Source organism: Microchirus variegatus, assembly GCF_963457635.1.
Source record: "Microchirus variegatus genome assembly, chromosome: 14".
Taxonomy (NCBI): Eukaryota; Metazoa; Chordata; class Actinopteri; order Pleuronectiformes; family Soleidae; genus Microchirus; species Microchirus variegatus.
In genome coordinates this window covers 27,521,055-27,541,002 of record NC_139815.1, presented here as the reverse complement: position 1 = coordinate 27,541,002, position 19,948 = coordinate 27,521,055, and the positions used below count along the sequence as shown (strand labels likewise).

Sequence of the window (19,948 nt, the reverse complement as noted above, 5' to 3'; positions counted from 1 at the left end):
CCTGTAAAGATTCAAACGAGTCATCCTTTTATGTTTAACTCTATAATGATGATGATAAAAAAAAATACAAATATATATATAGACAGAAAGTTAAACAATTAGAATAAATTTCACTCTTTTACGCATAAAACTTGTTATAATTGCCAGAAACACAGTGACAAACAATGTAGGGGCTTTTATTTTCTTTGATTGCAGTCACTTTTGTCACTTTAATTTTTTTTCAATCCCATTGTCCTAATGATCAAATAACACATTGATCTCTGGATATTTACTAGGTTTTTGGGTGAAGTGGCCTTTTAACATCAATGTGATCTTACTTTTACTCATTGTATGGGTTTGAGCATGTGACGTTCAGGTGTCTCTGGCACACGACCATGAGATCGTCGTGACACCTTCAGACGACAAACACTGAAGCCAGGACTCTCTCTATACGTACACTGACTCACTTTATTGTGTCATCACATCAAACATAGTTTGTAAACAACACGGTTTTCAAAATGAAGCGTGTTCTTCGCCAACGATCTAAAATATATGTTTATGTTTAAATGAATAAATCCTGCAGTGCCAAGAGACTCAAGGTTTAATGAGCAGCTGTTGTTGGCAGCGCTCAAGATGTCTCTGTGTGTGTGTGTGTGTGTGTTTGTTACCTCTTTAGGAGCTTTTCTGTCATAAACACTGACCTTGTTAGGACCAGTAGTCCTCATGGAGACCAGAACCTGGTCCTAATGAGGCAGAGTGTCAGTTCTGAGGGAGTGGTTAGGGGTTTGTATTGTTGTTGGTTCAGGTTATGCTGTAAAAAATGAATGGAAGTCAACTCAGTGTATGTCTGTGTGTGTGTGTGTGTGCGTGTGTGTGTGTGTGTCACATTACAGCATTTTAAAGGGACAATCTGTACTCTATGAAGCTACATTAAAATGTGTGCTCTGAAGAATCTTCAATTTAAATTTATAAAGACTGTGAAGAAATATAACTCATAATAATAACTAAAAATCTTTATCTTCTGCTCATCTGAATGTTTGGTCGAGGTGAAATCAACATGATGTGTTAAAGCCAGTTCAGGTGTGTGAAGGATTTGAATATTTAGGACTGGGGTGCCCCCCAGTGGTAGAGAAAAAAGGACAGTGTCTGATTCTCTCTGCTACAGGAGGGTTACATGATGTACAACTAATAGGATGGGAAAGAAATTGAACTGACATAAAAACAAAAGCAGAATTTTCAGCTGTAGTTGAAACAACCAAGCGCTTGACATTGCAAATGTTTAGTTTGTGACTTGACTGACTTGACTTGGTGAATCTGTTGAAAATGAAATTATTTCATAGTCTTTCCCAAATATATAGATTAAATTCACAAAATTAAAGGGAATTTTGTCTAATTTTGTCTGATCCACATCCATTTACAAGTAACGGAATTATCACCAAGATTAGGGCTTAAATTTGAGTCCATCAATCCATCGCTGTCTGAGCATTGGCTGCTTTTGTTTTCAGAAACTTGATGATCAGATTTGTTGTCATTTACAAAATGTAAAATACAGACTGGAGTGAATGATCATAATTCATTAAGCACGTTTCTATTGATTTGTTATTATCAAATTGTTTATGTTTTACCAGGTAGATAGAAAAAAATATGAGACCAATAAGGAAATCTATCAGAAAATCAAACAAAAACATTGAGAAGTCACCACATGACCACGCTTTTCCCACAAATCTTTGTCAATTATTCCTCAAAAACAGGGATTATTCGCTGTGACGGAGCTGTGGAAACACCACAGCATCATAACTATAAAACCTCCAGACCTCCACCAAGGCAGCTCAGTGCTTACAAAATAGCGTAAAAATAGTGATATCGTGATTTCCTGAAAATTTCATCCGAATCCGACTGCGACTTTTTCTTACTGTTGCTAACAGACAGACAGACAAAACAAACTCTGGCGAAAACATATACTTCCTTGGTGGAGGTCAATAAAGAAGCAGCACATGCTGTGATCTGTTCACTTTTAATGCAAGATTTGAGGTGGTATGAACATACACTTGCATTTTGAACTCTACAGAAGCTTCAGTCTGTTATAAATTACCACGAGAACGCTTTAACAATGACTTAATATAAGGCAAATATAAAATCTAGGTGAAAATAAGCTTCATAGTGAGATATTTTGAAAAAAGAAGGTTGAGCCCGGGCCATTTAATCCTTGAGTAATGTATTACAGAAGTGCCAGAAACCAATCATTTACACAGATGGGCCATCTATAGATTTATCAGCCTCACAGAAAAAGGTTTTTAGCACATTAAAAGCTCAATTATTTAGGACAAAACTTATCATAAAGGAGTAAATACATGAGCTCTACCTCCCTTTCGACGACGTGCGTATTCTTCCTCTATCAATAACCACATTTTGAGTTTGAAACAAACGACACAGGCTAACTCATTCTTTACAAGTCAATAGTTGACAAATTCATTATTTTCTATTCACTTTGCCAGAAGTACAGTATGTACAACACAATCTAGTACAAAAAGCCGTCTAAGTGGCAGACAATTATATAATATAATCTCCAATATACAAAATGTGTTTTCACAGCTATTTAAAAAGGAGCAGTGTTCAAGCAGAGCAGTGTTTAGATTTAGCTGCAAGTCAAAAATGAGCGATAGTAAGGTTTGTTTTTAATGTGACAGTGAGACGGAGCCACTGTGAGAGAGTCAAACACATACGAGGAGGACATTAGCCTCTGCTGAAGATTTAAATAAATTATGAATTACTTCTCTGAGTCATGTTGAAGCCAGTGGAAACCATGGAAATTAAAATATACAGAACATTGATAATTTAGGAGACTGTATTTTAAATTCTACCCAACAAAATATTTAATAGGATTTCTATTCTTTCTTATTCTGTCACAAATGTGGTGACGTGTTATAGATATGTATAAACAAAGGAACAGTGTGTATTTTAAATCTCATGCTTCTGAGAACTTGAAAACTGACTGGGAATATTGTATGATATTTCAAAACTAATGGCCATTTTCCCACCCACCTGCAGTACCTTCACAGCCCAATACAGAAAGTCAGGGAGCTGCTGTTTGTCCATCAAACTCCACACATCCAAGAACCATCTCCATACCTGATTAAAAACAACATGGTCACGTCTTACGTACGACTCCCACCGATGTGGATACTTGTGTGTCTCTGCTCCTCGGATCTTCATGTCCTCATGGTTTTGATTTGATCTAGAGAAAACAAAATACTGATGTTCAGAGTACGAAAGCACTGAGAGACTCAAGGATAATGTCTGATTGGATGTTTTCTGACAGAAATTGACACTGAAATGACCAAAATATTCATTCAAATATGTCAACTAGCTGATAAGTGCATCGAAAATAAAGGCTGATATTTGACATTTCTCTAAAATTTTTGCTCCAAAGGGTTTTATTGGTTTGTTTTCAGGTGACCTGTGTGCTGTATTTAATATTTTGTTTATGCCTTATTTTATTGAAAATACGGTATATAACGGCACTGCAGTGCGGAGAGACAGACTTTTAGTGTCGGTCAATAACTGGTTACTGAAGTTAATTAACAATTATACTTTATTAGATGGAGGGAAAAAAAGAAAATAGGCCAAAGTATCGACATCTGTCATAGAAAAATACACACTACTCAACCTCAAATGTTTTGTATTTAACTGTAGTGGCTGTACATAAACATAATTCTTGCTATTCTTGTATATTTAACTGACCAAACATTACTTTGTCTCACTGTCATCAGCGCCCACTCTCATCATACCTTGTAACCAGTCGACTCCTTCCTGTAAACCTTCCCCTTTCAAAGCATCCGTGGCACTGAAACAAATCAACAACGTATGTTTTGCATTTACTGTGACAGAAACACTTGTAAAAATGTAATTACAATCCTGTGTTATTTATTATCTATTAACATCCTCATTATCTGCCACTTCAGTCTGGGTGATACATGATGTCTCAGTGGTACTGGAACAGGGTAAACAAGCAAAATGTGTGTTGACGTGTGTTCATACCAGATGTGCCAGGGTTTGTCTTTGATGTTCTCCAAGCAGAGCAGCTGTGAGACCTTGACTGAAGACAGAGAGTCTCTGACATCCATCTTGTTAGCAAAGAAAAGGATGGGAATTCTCCTGTGTTTAATATCTGTCGTGGGGGAAAAAACAGCTCAAGTCATTCAGGTGAAAGAGCCAGAAACAATGCGTGCGCTACTTAAAACCAACTGGTGGACCAAGAAGGATAAACAGAGGCACTGTGGGGAAAGCATGGTGGAAGAGTGGTTTGCACTCTTGCCTCACAGAATAATTGGCCCAGGGTTTGAACCCTTACTGTGTAAAATTTGTGCAAGTTTTCTCTATGTTTGTGTGGGTTTGTTGTGCACTGGACGCCAACAACTTGGAGCTGCTATTATTTCGAAGGTTCCTAGTAGAGGATGGGTAAATCTATGTACATCATGGGAAAATATTCAACGGGCAACTGTCGGAGATACACGATACGATGCAACATGTATCAAAAAATAATAAGAGAAAAAGGAGATGAGCAGGGTTGACAGGACGAGATGTGTTGGAAAAGACTGTGGCTGTTCTTCTTCGGGAAACAGGACCAAAGAGAAAAGAAAATGACAGACTGGGTGGTGTAGGGGTTTCCTAACTCCAGAAGATGGCAGTGAAACCTCATGAAACCCCACAGAAGATGAATAAAGTTACTTTAACCTAACCTGAAGATAAAACCAGGATAGCTGAGTAGAGGTTATTAACTCACCGGAATGATTTAGTAACGTGTCGAGTTCTTCTTTGGCCACAACCATCCTCAGTTTGTCTGCACTATCAATGACAAATATGATCGCCTGACCCTCCCTAAGGAGGCGAAACAAAGGATTAGAGATCCACAAATGCATATTAAGAGCATAAATAACAAAGACTCACTTGTAATAATGTTCCCAAAGATTTCTGTACCGGCCTTGACCAGACATGTCAAACACTGTGAAGGAAAGACTAGAGGAGAGGAGAGAAGAGATCATACTCGTTAAAAAAAAATATATCAAATTGCCACAAATATAAATATCTAGAAAAGACCAACTGGAAAAATCTCATAATAAATAGTGATAACATCTACCTGGATGTCTTGAATTTCTCTATGCTGAAACCTATGGTTGGGACGATGTCTTGCGCCTGAGCCTGAAAGATAAAAGCAGTGTATTCTCAGCAGCAGCTCACACAAGCAACAGTAAACATGCAGAACAAAGCAAACAAGCATGGCATAATTACAACAAAGTAACTTTAAAATTCACACTTACATTGGAGGGTTTGAGCTGGTTGATGATGGTGGTTTTCCCACTGTTGTCCAGGCCGAGACACAGAACGTTCACCTCCTTCTTCAGGCCTAACCATCCCACCAACTTATCAAACAGCCCCATTGGCGAACCAGCGACCATCAGCTGTCAGCGTGATCTGAAAACAAAAAGACAACACACACCGCCACGTTACGTTACATTAATATTTATTTCAGACAAAATGCAGTTACAATTCCAAAGCGAAAACAAGACGGAAGAACATATAAAGAAATTAAAGAAATCAGAAGATTGTGGCATATTGTTAAGGTGTAAAATATCCACACTTACAACTGAAATGTATGACATTTTGTGTATTTATCGTAGTTGTGATGACACATTTCATTTAGATATTAGGCTTTTGGATAAAGTATTTAGCAGAGATGGTTGGGGTGAGGAATGGGAAAACATATTATCTGTGTGTGTGCTCACATCTATAGAAACTGAGACATGAAAATATATATTTCATAAGTGTGTAGTTTGTGGGTAATCAATAAGCCAGGACAAATATCAAGACAGTAATGAACAAATAAAGGCGCTCTAACAGTCCCTGACAGTTTTAGTCGCCGGGTGTCGCTACTTCATGTCTATTCTAAGAAGATGGTGTTTACAGCAGGATAATGGTGGAGAAAGCTACTTTAAGATATGCTCCATCTACGTTCACTACATAGACTTTATGCACTTTGTTCTCTATGTTGTGAATAAATAGAAAGACATCCTACATTTTCACAGAGGTTCTGTTTTCTACAGATGCACAGATATCGTCCTGTTTCACTATAGGATTATCGTGCAATACATTGATTATCACCGAATCGCTGTATCGTGATATTATGGGAATTGTGGACCGCGTATCGTGAAGTACCCTGTGATTCTCACCCCTACTGTATGTTGTCAATGTTGACGGCAATTTTGGAAAAACAAGAAGCAAAGACTCCAGGCGACTTAAACACGAAGCTTCTGTTAATAACTGAGCACAAACTGTTCAGAGAGTGAATGTGAATGAGCCACAGAGCAAAGGCTCATTACAGCTGACGAAACACTGACTTAAGCTAACGTGCTAACCGCGTAATTAACATTTTAGTTAATCTCCTGTTGTTGATGTCGCTAGTTAACACTCGCTAACGTGACAATGGGTGATATTTGACACGACTTGGGTCGTTTAAATCGACGTTTAAAATGTAATTAAAACATGAAGGTAACAAACATGACATGAGTTTGAGTTATTTGACTCAGAATTTAAGTGCTTTATATATGGCGCTAACGCGCTGGCTAACGTTAGCTTGTTGTCGCTAACCGCAGAGCCGGATTTTACCTGTGATTTTTAGCCTCAGGATGTTGTTCTCGGGATTCACTTCGCGTCCCCTGATGTTAGTCCATCAAATAACCGGGATAGAAGCCGAGTTTCATTCACTTCACTTCAGAAGCATCGAGTTATTTACACTGTTGCCGGGAGACCAGAGAGCCGACTCTTCCTCTGTCACAGTGTATGGCAGATTAGACGCAGTATGGACTCACTGCCGCCCCTTCAGGTCATTTGATTAGACACATCAAATCACCAAATAGGGAGGTTCACTTGTTGCAGCAGCAAAAATGTCAAATAGGAAAACAATAATTAAATAAATGAAATGAAAATACAAAAATAACAAAAACAAAATAGGAATAGAATTGTTTTAAGATTTATTTTATTGCCTTGTGTGACCCTTTACATCTTTATTTATTCTGTCTTGTATTTATTATTCTGTACAGCACTTGCCCACGGTCCATTATGGTTGTTTTTAAAGTGCTTTACAAACAAAGTTGGCTTGGATTGGATCACAGTCTCCGCCTGTGTGCCGTCCAGGTATGATTCCGCTTCCTGGTTCGGTTCCCCTGTGTACTTAAAACATCAAATTATACAAATATACCTGAACTGGCCTCACTTTTCCCATCCTTCAGAGCCATTATTAGTGCTGCAGTGGAGTCACAGAGCTGACTCAAGTGCGCCATCTGCAGGTTAAACAAAGCTCTTTCAAAGGTGAGACTGTGATTTGTACTAATAACCGAATAAGTAAGTACACAAACAGCTCTGCATTAACAACATTATTTGTGGCTCCAAATGATAAAAGAGCAGTCTGAGCATTGCTGCAATATAACTAGGGAGAGAGAGAGAGAGAGAGAAACTGAAATAAATGAAAATGAAATCAGTTTTATTTTCACAGACCCTAAACACAACATTCATTATCCCAAAGCCTTTTCAAAAGAAAATCGAAGAGCTAACAATTAGATGGAATCAAAACATTTTAGTGTCAGTGGAGAGAAAGCAGGAAAATCTCTGGCAGAACCAACTATAGATAGAAAAAGACTGAAATTACCAGCAGAAGTAAACAGTTTTTAAATTGTGGGCTTAAAATGGCTATTTATTATTATTTTTGTGTCAACATGTATTTGTATAGGCTATGAACACAATTTGCCTCATAAAATGTGAAAACACACACATAAAAGCTTTAACAACAGAAAAACTTTAAGCTCTAAAGTTGCATTAAATGTGTCCATTCATTTTTCGTTGAGACATTGACACTTTTTTAGATACTACATATTATTATGCACTTTTTTGTGCTTTAAAACATTTGTATAGTATTTATTTATTTTCAAAATAAACCCAATCATAATATCCAAATTGATTTATATGTAAAATGATGATTAACACAAAATTACACAAAAATTTCTGTCTGTGTCTGTGTAAGATCATCAGCACCTGGTTTACAAACTCACCTGACGAGTCTTCATGTCCAGAAAACGTGTCAAGTCTCTTGAGGGACAATTAAGAGGACACTGGTATTGTGTGTGTGTGTGTGTGTGTGTGTGTGTGTGTGTGTGTGTGTGTGTGTGTGTGTGCGTGTGTGCGTGTGTGTGTGTGTGTCCATGGATCCATGGATACCTGCTTAGTTAATGTGCACGACAACAGGGTGTTAAAAAGCAGGGGACAAAAACAGAGTATTTTAAAATAGGCTAATTTATTCAGGAACAAACATACTGAATAAAATGTACAACTTCCACAAGACTTTTTTTCTTACAGGACATACTGCTTTATCATGAGGGTCCAACACGTGTCTATAAAATCTTTTGACATTCAGCGGTCTTCAGTTCACAAAAAAAAAATAAAAAAAAACATGATTGTATTTACCCATTCCGTCTTTTTTCATGTCTAGTGATTAGTCGATTACTTAAACCAGCTGGAACGGTTTGTTATTAGAAATCACACACTGTAGCACCCACTACACCCACACCATAATATCCACATCTTCTCTGATCATGAGGTAACAGACTTGAAACCATTCAAAGTCAATAGAAACTACTGGATTGTCACTTGTAGAGAGAGAAGAGGTATCGGTGAACACTTGAATCGATGCCAGAGAAGAGATATTCAAGTGAATGCTCGCGCTCGCCGAGATATTTAACAGAGCGCATTCGACCGACGCAGACGGAGGTTGGCTGTTGTGGAGGTTTTAATTGATAATAATCCATAAGATGATGTGTTGGGTGTTTGATCGTGACCAGGTGTGACCCAGAGGTCCACTGCTCTCTCCAGAGCAGCGTGTTGTCATCTCTTTCACCTAACAGTCTGGTGTTGGGATTGTTTTCCAGCAACACGCGCACACACACACACACACACACCCCCACACACACACACACACTCACACCACAGTCTCTGTCTCTGTGCAGCAGGTCTCACACTTGAAAGCCACTCTGTTGGATGTGGTGAAGCTGCAGACGCAGAGACTGAATGCTGCTTATGATTCTCCTCTGGTGACCGATCAAACAGATCCCGATGCGCCTGATGTCGCTGAAGGGGAGAAGAAGAGTTTTACTGTGTACAAGACAAGACAAATCATGAGACAGAAATGTCCACCAATGTCTTTAACCTGTGACAAACACGTTAATTCAAGTTTATAACAAGAACGGGAACTATAGAGTTTAAGTATATATACAAGAATCTGAAAAGACATGCACGAAATGGACAAAATATTTGGTCACCCCAGTTAAGTAATGAATTCAATTGTTTCAATCATGTCCCTTATCTCCAATGAAAGCGTCATCACCCTTGGGGTGAATTCCAATTCCTTGCTTAACCCTCAATCTTAACCCTCAATCTCAAAAAATTAATGTGCGCTCCCGCTAGTGCAAGTGCTGTCCCGATTCTCAGAAAAATTAAGTTGAGGGGCAAGTTTAAGGGCTGTATCACCCTCAATATTGAGATTTTCAGAGACCATGACCAAGAATTACCATAGAAACATTTCAAAATCTTGAGGAAAGTCTTCCAAGAACTGTTTATAGCTGCAAAAGAGGGACCAACTCCATATTAAAGTCCTGTATTTGAAAACGTCATTACAGTTCCTGTTGGTGTCATGGTCAGGCGTCCCAATACTTTGGTCCATATAGCGTATCTGCTGCTTAAAGGTGCCATATGTAAGAATGTGGCCAAAAACAGTTACCACATTCAAATTCAAAATACCAAGGTCTTTTAGGTTTCGTTTTCTGACGTAACTGGAAACCCGTGGTTCCTCGGCAGCTGAGACTCTACTGACTGCAATGATTGGTAGACGGCGGTAGGTGGCGCCACATGCCAAAACATGATTTGCAGTCTGCAAAATATTTTTTTTAATGCAAACACTTTGCCTTTACTGTTGTTGTTGGTGAGTTCAGTTTGTTATATGAACATTATTCCTGAGTCTCCTGAGATTTTATGGCCAGTTGCTTTAGACTTATTACATAATGCACTTTTAAAGGCCCAGTGTGTAAAGTTCATTTAAAAGTATTTATAGGCAGAAATTAAATATACTATTCATAAGTATGTTTCTATAAGTGTGTCATCACTTAAAAAAATAAACTAATTGGATAATTAGGCTTTTATATGTACTATGTATATGGGAATTTAGGCATCTCTCTGTTAGGGGTGGGAATTTCTGCTTTCTGGAATGTGAAGGCCACGGACATGCAACTTTTAGGAGCATTTATTGGTAGATACTGAAAATACTACCTATGTTTGCATAAGTGTATAATGACTTTAATTTCATAATCATTTGGTTTTTCTTTGCCTTGGAATAATCCTTTTACACACACATACTGTACTTTAGGCAAGGGTCTTGTTTACGAAGACCGCCATCTTGTGTCATGTTTCTACAGCAGCCTGAATGGACAAACCTGCGAAAGCGTGCATTTTAAGATTTAATGCAGAACCTTTCTCTGCCAACGAAAAAGAATGACATGTTTTCTGGTACGGAAAGGCCACTGTTGTTCACTGCAGTCTCACCATTGACCATGTCACTAATTCTTACACACTGGACCCTTAAGCCAGGATACTTACATGCATCATTATCATTATAAAAAAACAACAACAAACCACTAAAGGAAGGCTATGTACGTAAGACGGATTTACTGTATAGAAACACACAAATTTCAAGTTTCCACTCTACTGCTTCTTTATCGTGTGCTTTTTTTTTTTGCAGACCTCACTCCGTTTTGTAATTTTTCTTCACTCACTCTATACTCATGGTTGAAATAGAATCCAGTGTTGTGTATCCAGCTGCGAGGAAGTTGTTCTTATACTGGCTCATTTTGATGGAGTCCAGCCAGTCGCCGATGGAGATGAACAGAGGGTAGTCTGGCAAGCTTTCTGGGGAGTCAGGGAAACTGAGGATGACAAAAGACAAAGTTAAGCACGACATAAGCATAATCGTAATGGTCGTATTTGAACAATAGTTTTTCTTGAAGGTCAAAATCCATAAACTTCATATTCTCTACGCACCCATGAGCTACAACCACTCCTGCCACTTTAATGAGGTGTCCTCTGTCCCTAATAAAGTGGCCAGTGTAGTAATTATATACATTTTACATTGGAGACTTATTTCTAGTATCTATAATAAGTTTTGTGCGAGAAAGATGATTTTCACAACCTACGACCACAATTATTTTTGTTGTCAATGTCAACATCATTAATATTTATGCTTGGGGGGACAACATTATTTCAGTTAGTTAAAACACTGACTTAAGCTAACGTGCTAACCACGTAATTAACATTTTATGGTGCGTTCCAGAGCCCATCCAAACCAGTTGGACGTGGGACTTATCCTACCTCCAACTACAAATAGTGCACTGTGGGACCTCCTACTAGCCAAGTCGGGTCTGATCGACCTACCCCCACTTCACCAAAATGAAGTCGGAGAATAATGGCGGCGCCCATGGGGTCACATTATCCGTTAGCATGAAGATATGTAGGGCTACGGTAAAAGTATAGTCATGACGTTACATATTGATATGTAATGCTTTTACATAAACGGCTTGCTTGTGTATGTAAGTAGACTGAATTGCTGACAGTCAAAATGCCTCTTCAAACATAAAGCGAAGGCGCCGCGATCGTCCATGTTTTTTAACATTCCAGTTCAATTGCCTGGAACGCTTTGAAGTAGAAGCTAGTACAATTCAGGTAGGATAAGTCCCACATCCCATTTGTTTGGATGGGCTCTGGAACGCACCATTAGTTAATCTCCTGTTGTTAATGTTGCGAGTTAGCACTCGCTAACATAACAATGAGTGGTATTTGACACGACTTGGGTCGTTTAAATTGATGTTTAAAAGGTATTTCAAACATGATTTGAATCCAAATTTGTAATGATACTTACCTCTGAGCATCATTCACCAAAGTGAGCAAACTACTGGGATTGATGATGAGTTTTTCGAGGAAAGAGAGCACGTCGCTGAAGCGCGGGCGCTGGCCGAACTCCTTTTGCCAGCAGTGCAGCATCAGCTGGTGAAGTGTCACAGGGCAGCCCATCGGCGCTGGGAGACGGTAACCCTCTTCAATTGACAAAATGACCTGAGATGAACATAACACACATAACGGATCATTGTTTGCACCAATTAAAGATACACAGGAGTGACAATGGTGGACTCAGTGGATGTGGACTACTCATAGCTTACATCTTGATTAGACATCTCCCAGTATGGCCTCTCTCCATACGACATCACCTCCCACATGACTATACCGTAGCTCCACACATCGCTAGCTGAAGAAAACTTTCCATAAGCAATAGCCTCTGGTGCCGTCCAGCGAATTGGTATCTTTCCTCCCTGAGACACAGAGGCTTGTTATTCAGAGCTCTATATATTCAGATTTTAGCAGCATGACGCACAGATTCTGGACCTCACTGTTAGACCCTGACTCACTGTTGCATTGTAGGCTGCTTCGATGTCATCTTCGAGGACTCTGGACATCCCAAAATCTGACACTTTGCACACCAGGTTTTCATCCACCAAGATGTTGCGAGCGGCAAGGTCTCTGTGAATGTAACCCATGTCTGAGAGATAGTTCATGCCTGCTGTGATGCCACGGAGCATACCCACCAGCTGGAGCACAGTGAACTGCCCGTCACGTGTCTGGAGAGGGTGTGAAAAACAGACAATTATTCTTTTATTTTTTTACTGTAGGAATATGTTTGCCACTTGATTTTCTGGCTGGAAACCTAAGTGTCCCACACCAAAGCCCATAGAGAAAACCAGCAATTCTACATCACACCACACACTCCACTGCTGCACCCATATATATATATATATATTAATATATATTCAAATATGTTATCGTGTGATTTCAGTGATTCAAATCCATCGTTAGGATTTTTCTGTGAGGCACAAACATATTGACAGCAGAAGATGGAATTGCTGCACAGACACAAACAGACATTTATTCTAAATTACATAAATAATAGTGTGGAAAACTGTAATTAAAATTTGGCCACTGCCATTCGTGGCAAGTGTATTTCTATATGTAATTGAATGTTGTATATGATAAATTTCAAAATGGGATAATTATGGCCAAATGTCTTATTATTACAGTTATAATAAACATTGCTAGCAAACATATATTATATTCTAACACAGTGTGCCTCAGCTACACACTCTGTTTAAATGACGGTGAGGTCGTGGGCCATGTTTTCACTATAACATGATATTAAGTGGGGGGCCACATGTAATCGATTGGGGGGCCGCCAGTTTGAGACCCCTGATTTAGGCAGTGAGGTCAGGGAAGTCAATGCCCAATATCACCACACCTAAATAAGAGGTGGCTCTTTCTTTAAAAAGGTGTACAGGTATGTGTGAGGATAGATTTATCTTACCCGGAGAAAAGAGTCAAGTGCTCCATTTTCCATGTACTCCACTACTATCATCACTGGTCTGCCTGAGGGAGCGTCAAAAGACATGATATGAGATGTAAACAGGGATAGAGAAAAGTGAAATGAAATACCAAAAGCCACTGGATTTCGGAGGAATGATACGGAGGGTTGTAGAAGACAGGAGTTGAGCCAAAATGCCATTTTCAGGTCAGTTGGAGGAAGTGACGAGACTATTGTACCAATTATTCATCTCATTCTCCATCATGTCAGTGCCTAATATTGTGTAATTCTGAATCAGGGTATTGAACACACATAGGATGCTTACTTCTAGTGACAACTCCCTCCAGCCTGATGATGTTGGGGCTGTTGAACTGCCCCATGATTGAGGCTTCACGCAAAAAGTCTCTCCTCTGTTGATCCATGTAGCCGCCTTTAAGTGTCTTTATCGCCACAGCTATGTCCATCCTTCCAGGTATGCGCAATCGGCCGCTGCAGACTTCACCAAATTCACCTGCAAATTTTGAAAAAAGTAGGTCATTTAACACTGCCTCCACTAGATGGAGCCCATACCACACACGCACACACAAAAAAGACAGACAATAAGTATGAAGTAAGTAAGAGGCTCCATTACAGTCACAGTCTGTTCAGTTTGATGAAGCGTCAAACATTATTATTCATAGTCAGCAGTTGTGAGTCTGCTCTTCTAAGGTGCTGGATAATAAACTTCTTTATAATCAGCTTGCTAAGAGGATATGATAATTTAAAAGTGGAACTTTATGGGGTTGAACAATTCTCATAAAATAAAATTGTTACCCAGTATAAAATATGACCGTGTTACTTGGGGGCATTAAAAGACTGGTCTCTAACTGCCACGCTTTAAGACTTGTTACTGTGGAGTTCAGTGTGTGTGCTCTTTGGAGCTGTAAAATATTACTGCTAAAGAATCTAAGCTCTAGTCCATACGCACATGGGTATTTTTGAAAACTCAGGTGTGAAAAATGATCCTGTCCTCTCACTCTATATTTAAAAGAATTCTTTCATCCACATGAAAACAAACACACATAAGACACTGTAATGTGCTAACAAGGAAAATAAACTGTGTACGTAGCAACGCTGAAACTAGCACACATTTGGCAAAGTCCAGTGCTATTATGCAACGAACGTCTTGCAAACAACATTACAAGCCAAAAACTCAGTTGTTCCTGTCCACACATATAAACTTCACTCTGGAAGACGTTTTCAGAGAGCTAGCCCACAGTTAGCATGTGTACAAAATACAAAATAGGCCAAAATACACAGAAACAAGCTATGTATAGCTCATGTAATTGGCCTAAAACTAGCTATAGACAACTACGTTTTCACTTTCAGTGTTTTAAAGCTTAAACTGACAACTTTATCGAGCCTTATGATGTTAAAAGTGATTGCACAGTGTAATGGGGATTTTATAAAAAACCCACCATATTCCTTGTAAGCCTTGCTTCACTACATTAAGCTCTTTGCTTCTACGGCACAAGGATTTGCATAATGCTGTATCCAAAACTATGAAGAGTCTACAGTTCACATGGTATTTATTGTGTTTTCATGCAGAATTATTAAGAGACAACACTGGGTCTGAGGAAATGTACCTGTTCCCTTAACAATGTCTGCCACTGCTGTGACACAGGATAAACAGAAAATGCAAGGGACATGATATTTTGCTGTTGCATCTTTAAATTTAAGTTTAGGGTTTTCTTTTTAAATCAAATTATTTTAGGATGTAGTGAGACAATGCGGTTGACCAAGCTATTTTACAAATGCTAGTGTAATATCAGTTTGGGGAACAGCACAGAGATTATGTGTAATAATTAAATGTTACCTGCACCAATCACCCGTTCAATGCAGATATACGAGGGGTCTATCTCTTTGGCGAACTCCTCCACAGCCTGAGTTGGGTCTTCATATGTATCTGGATCCACATATGTCTTTATTCCAGAGAACGGGACTGGAAGACAAGAAGCACAACATACAATATGATACCAAGCATATTATTTCAAAGTAAAACAGTAATTTACAGTTGCGTTGCAGGAAAACAAAAGCATAACATTTAATCCCATAATAAAAATGGAGAAAGTTTGCATTAAATTAAATTTTTTAATTTTTTTTTCTTTTCTTTTTCTTTAAAGTCCTTGTAAAGTGATAAAAATCCCATGTCTGACTTTGTCACCCCACAGAAAAAATGTCTTACTAACCTCCTTAACAAGTTTAAATGATTTAAAATTGTTTAAAAATTTGATTTCATGTCATGTATAATTCACCAACATGGGGCATTTGTACTACCACACACACATACTGGCCTGTTTGCTTTGGTGGGGACCTGTGGTCCAGGGTCCAGGGTGAGGACCAGGGTTAGTGTTCAGTATTTGTACATAATTTATATGTAATTATTCTTGTCATTGTGTATTGTATGTTTTGGGTAACATCTACTGCACGTCTGTCCGTCCAGGGAGTGGATCCCTCACCTGTGGTTCTCCCTAAGGTTTCTACCCTTTTTCCCTTTTACAAGGGTTTTTTTTTTTTCTGGTAGTTTTTCCTTACCCTGGTCGAAGGTCTAAGGACAGAGGATGTTACCAACCCTGTGAAGTCCCGTGAGACAAACTATGTTTTGTAAACTGTGGGCTATATAAATAAAGATTGATTGATTGATTGATAAACGCTCCGGTATCAAACCACTTTAACAAACATATAGATCAGTAACATTTCCACCATTTCAAACCTGGTTTAGCTACAGTCGTGCTCTCTGTCGCCCTCCTTCTCTGTCAGTGGTACTGCAGCTGTTTTCTATGTATTTTTGCATATTCAAGACAAATACATTTTAGTTAGCTAGTGAACCAAAAGCAGGACTGAGGGGCAGTTAAGTGAATAGTAAACCACTTATTAATCTCACTGATTTTTATATCGTTACCATTGAGACAATTATGAAGACACTTAAAAATCCTGAACAGACGACTGGAGAGAAACTACTTTCACTATTTCCTCCATAATTCATTACTACACTTAGGGTGAATTCCAATTCCTTACTTAACCCTCAATCTCAAAAATGTTCTCCCTCTAGTTCAAGTTCTGTCCTGATTCTCAGATAAATTAAGTTGAGGGTCAAGTTTAAGGGCTGTATCGCCCTCAATATTGAGATTTTCAGAGACCACCCTTGGGAGCAAGGGCTACCCAGAATGCATTGCGTGTTTTAACATAACAAAGATGGCATCGTAAGTACGCTACAAATTAAGTATTTTCTTTGTTAATAGAGATATAAACATGATGAAAACCATTGTTTTATCTTAGTTTAGGCCCATATTATGGATTACTTATGTCATTGTTGCCTAACATTTATTTTTATTTCACCATCTTTTGTCAATAGTCGGCCGGTGTGGTTTACTTTTCAATAAGTCGTGGTGTGTGGTAACTGTCAGCTGAATATTTGTATGAGTATCATCTTATAACTAACTGACAACCTAATAACTTGACTGACAAACGGATCAGAATAAATAATCCTGACGTAAATGTGTTCTTCTTCTTCTTCTTTTTTGGAGTTGACAGACTGGACGCAGCTTTCGCGTTATTCTGCCCCCTACAGTCTGAAGACATATCTGCATTTAAGGGGTGTCCTATTTCTAAGTGACAAAATAACCCTCAACACTTGGTTTTGAGGCCAGTTTAGATAAAGGGTTGAGCTTGAGGGTTAAGATTGAGAGTTAAGATAGGAATTGGAATTGGCCTTTATTTTCCACATGTTCTCAGCCACTATTTTCTTACATATATTATATGTGAAGAGGAGAAAAACTCTGTTTTACATGGACTTTAAAATGAATAAAAAACCCAAACATTTGCCCGTAGGCTACACATAAATAAATGAAGCACACAGCTTTCCATTTTTGCTGAGGAGTTGATTCCTTGCTGTGTGAAACTGTAATTGTTAGTGTATGTGCTCCAGGTATATTGTTGGGTTAGAGGGGAAGAAGAAAATATATCAGAAAAGATGAAGAAAAACAATGAAAAGGTCCCAGAGAGATGCATGTGTATAAAGACACTGCAGGCAGCCAGACTTCAACATCCTCCTCCTCCTCCTCCTCTCTGGCTGAGGCAGGAGAAGCTGCTGCTGCAGCACTGAACACTGAACACTGTGAATTATAACTGAAACTTCCTCTCTAACACCTTGTTCGGTTGAGCTGGGGACTTAATGTACTTTATAGCTGTGTTAGCTTATATTGTACAGGTTTAAAGGCTTCATCTGAGATATATATTCTATTTTGCCTCTGTCTCCAGAGTGTTGGAGCTCGGCTCCGTAACAGACTAAAACTTTTCCTACTGATTTGTTGAGCCTGCTGTGCTTCCTCCTGCCTACGTGACGCCTTCCAAACACACGACAGGAAAGAACAAACAACAAGGTAAAAAAAAAGTGGAGAGAAAACACTTTACCTATGAATCCTTTTAATACAAATGCTCATAGACCCATATGTATATTGTCCTATAATCAAGTTTTCCTCATTAATGGGAGAGAATTATATATATTAATGTGCAAATCTGTAATTTGAAAGTGAATGATATACTCTACCATGTCCACTGTGGTAGCGAGTCCTCCTCTTCTCCTCTGACTTCATCCTGGCTTTGATGTAACCCTGACACCTGCAGACAGTCATTGAGAGGGTAAACCATAACCCTCAGTCAGGCTTTAGCTTTATCAAATATTATTATTATTAGTTCATTCTTTGCCAGTAAGGAAAGACGCAGCGCACATTACAAGCCAACAACTCAGCTTTTCCTGTCCTCACATAGAAACTATTCATTCTGGTAGAAGTTTTCACAGAGCTAGCCCACAGCATGTACATAAAAGGCCAAAATACACAGAAACAAGCTATGTTTAACTCATGTCTACATGTGTAATTGGCCTAAAACTAGCTATAGGCAGAACATCAACAGCTTTAAATGTCATTGTGTAACTTTTCAAAAAATAAAACTTGGTAGAGCAAAATAAATCCTGAAAAACAACGTACGTCATAAGTCTTGGTCATTTTTCATTCTTTATTATCAAATGCCACTAATGGTGAAATCCCGTGAACCAGAGGCGAACTGAATTGAATGGAGCAAACTGCTGGTACATGGATTACATGCTGAGTAATTAGGCAGAAAATTGGTTCAGCCATTTGGAAAATAAGAGCCTGCTTGGTGGCAAAAGAGAGTCTATTAAGAGGCTTCCTGCTGTAGCATCACTCTGGAGATTAGGAGAAGCAAAAACAGGTATAATACGTGTGTGAGTGGCGTTTAAGATAAGCCGGGCATCAGAGAGACGAACACACACACACACACACACACTTACCGTCCAGTGATGAGGAGGAAGAGAGTGAGGATGACCAACAGGGAGAATCCGCCCACAGACGCTGTGACAACCACCAGGACTTGACCCTGATCGGCAACATCGGGATCTGAGGAATGTACAAGAATGATGAGGAAAACACGAGATAAGACTCGTCAACAGCTGTTGTTACTAACAACACTATTTTGATAAAATAAGGTTTTTGAACAGTTTTTCTGTTGCTTGATTAAATGTTTTCCATATTTATATCTATTTGAAATGTAAAAGAAGCTGTTGCATATTTACAGTGTCATACAATGCTTGTTACTGGAAGTCCACCTTTCCTCCTTGTTTAAAAAAATGGTTGAATTATATGATTTATTGTATATATGTAGAATAACTTAAGGTGCATTATGTAATAAATCATAAAATCCTCCTAATATGTCACAGAGACTCAGGAATAATGTTCATATAACAAACTGAACTCACCAACAACAACAGTACAGACAAAATATTTGCATTAAAAAAATATTTTGCAGACTGTAAATCATGTTTATGTTTTGAAATCATGTTTTGGCATGTGGCGCCACCTACCGCCGTCTACCAGTCATTGCAGTCAGTAGAGTCTCAGCTGCCGAGCAACCACGGGTTGCCAGTTACATCAGAAAACCAAACCAAAAAGACCTCGGTATTTTGAATTTGAATGTAGTAACTGTTTTTGGCCACATTCTTACACATGGCACCTTTAAGGTTCTAATTCTCTAATGCGCACCCTAAAATTCCTTAAGATTTGGGGATCTTTCATAGATTATTAAATATGAGAAACTTTTTTTTAATATTTCATACATTTGTCATTTATTTATATATTTGTATATAAGACATTTTTTCTGTTAATTTACTTACTACTTTTCTGGGATTGATTTAATGTTTCCTCACCTCTATATGTCAGATTACAGAGACTGACATGGAACAGTTATTTTTTTGTTGACAACAACAACAGAAAAAACAACAATGCAAACATTCATTAACCATATAAAAAAAGTTCATTTAAATGTGTTCCACTCTCGATCAGTGAACACATGAATAGCAACTTCTCTTACTTTTAAAACGTGCCGTCTATCTACAAATGAAAGATTTGTCTTTGT

General features: G+C 38.5%; 2 protein-coding genes across 2 annotated transcripts in view; both read right to left on the bottom strand.

Moving 5' to 3' along the window:
• Window positions 1-3,188: 3,188 nt before the first annotated feature.
• On the bottom strand, window positions 3,189-5,417 carry arl6 (ARF like GTPase 6; the record flags this gene model as incomplete). Its single annotated transcript, XM_083901154.1, has 7 exons — window positions 3,189-3,214; window positions 3,768-3,823; window positions 4,018-4,147; window positions 4,763-4,857; window positions 4,927-4,995; window positions 5,117-5,178; window positions 5,298-5,417. 7 exons carry the CDS (start codon window positions 5,415-5,417, stop codon window positions 3,189-3,191), a joined length of 558 nt encoding a protein of 185 aa, XP_083757280.1.
• A 3,621-nt stretch (window positions 5,418-9,038) lies between these two features.
• The window catches only part of LOC310936566 (ephrin type-A receptor 6-like), a gene marked incomplete at both ends in the record, with an annotated part of 74,230 nt that continues 63,320 nt past the window's right edge, over window positions 9,039-19,948 (bottom strand). Inside the window, 10 exons of the mRNA XM_083900639.1 lie at window positions 9,039-9,153; window positions 10,851-11,000; window positions 11,990-12,183; window positions 12,288-12,437; window positions 12,534-12,743; window positions 13,481-13,542; window positions 13,803-13,988; window positions 15,333-15,458; window positions 18,066-18,136; window positions 18,828-18,933. Of these exons, the coding sequence (XP_083756765.1) occupies window positions 9,039-9,153; window positions 10,851-11,000; window positions 11,990-12,183; window positions 12,288-12,437; window positions 12,534-12,743; window positions 13,481-13,542; window positions 13,803-13,988; window positions 15,333-15,458; window positions 18,066-18,136; window positions 18,828-18,933 (1,370 nt within the window). The remainder of the gene's footprint in view (window positions 9,154-10,850; window positions 11,001-11,989; window positions 12,184-12,287; window positions 12,438-12,533; window positions 12,744-13,480; window positions 13,543-13,802; window positions 13,989-15,332; window positions 15,459-18,065; window positions 18,137-18,827; window positions 18,934-19,948) is intronic.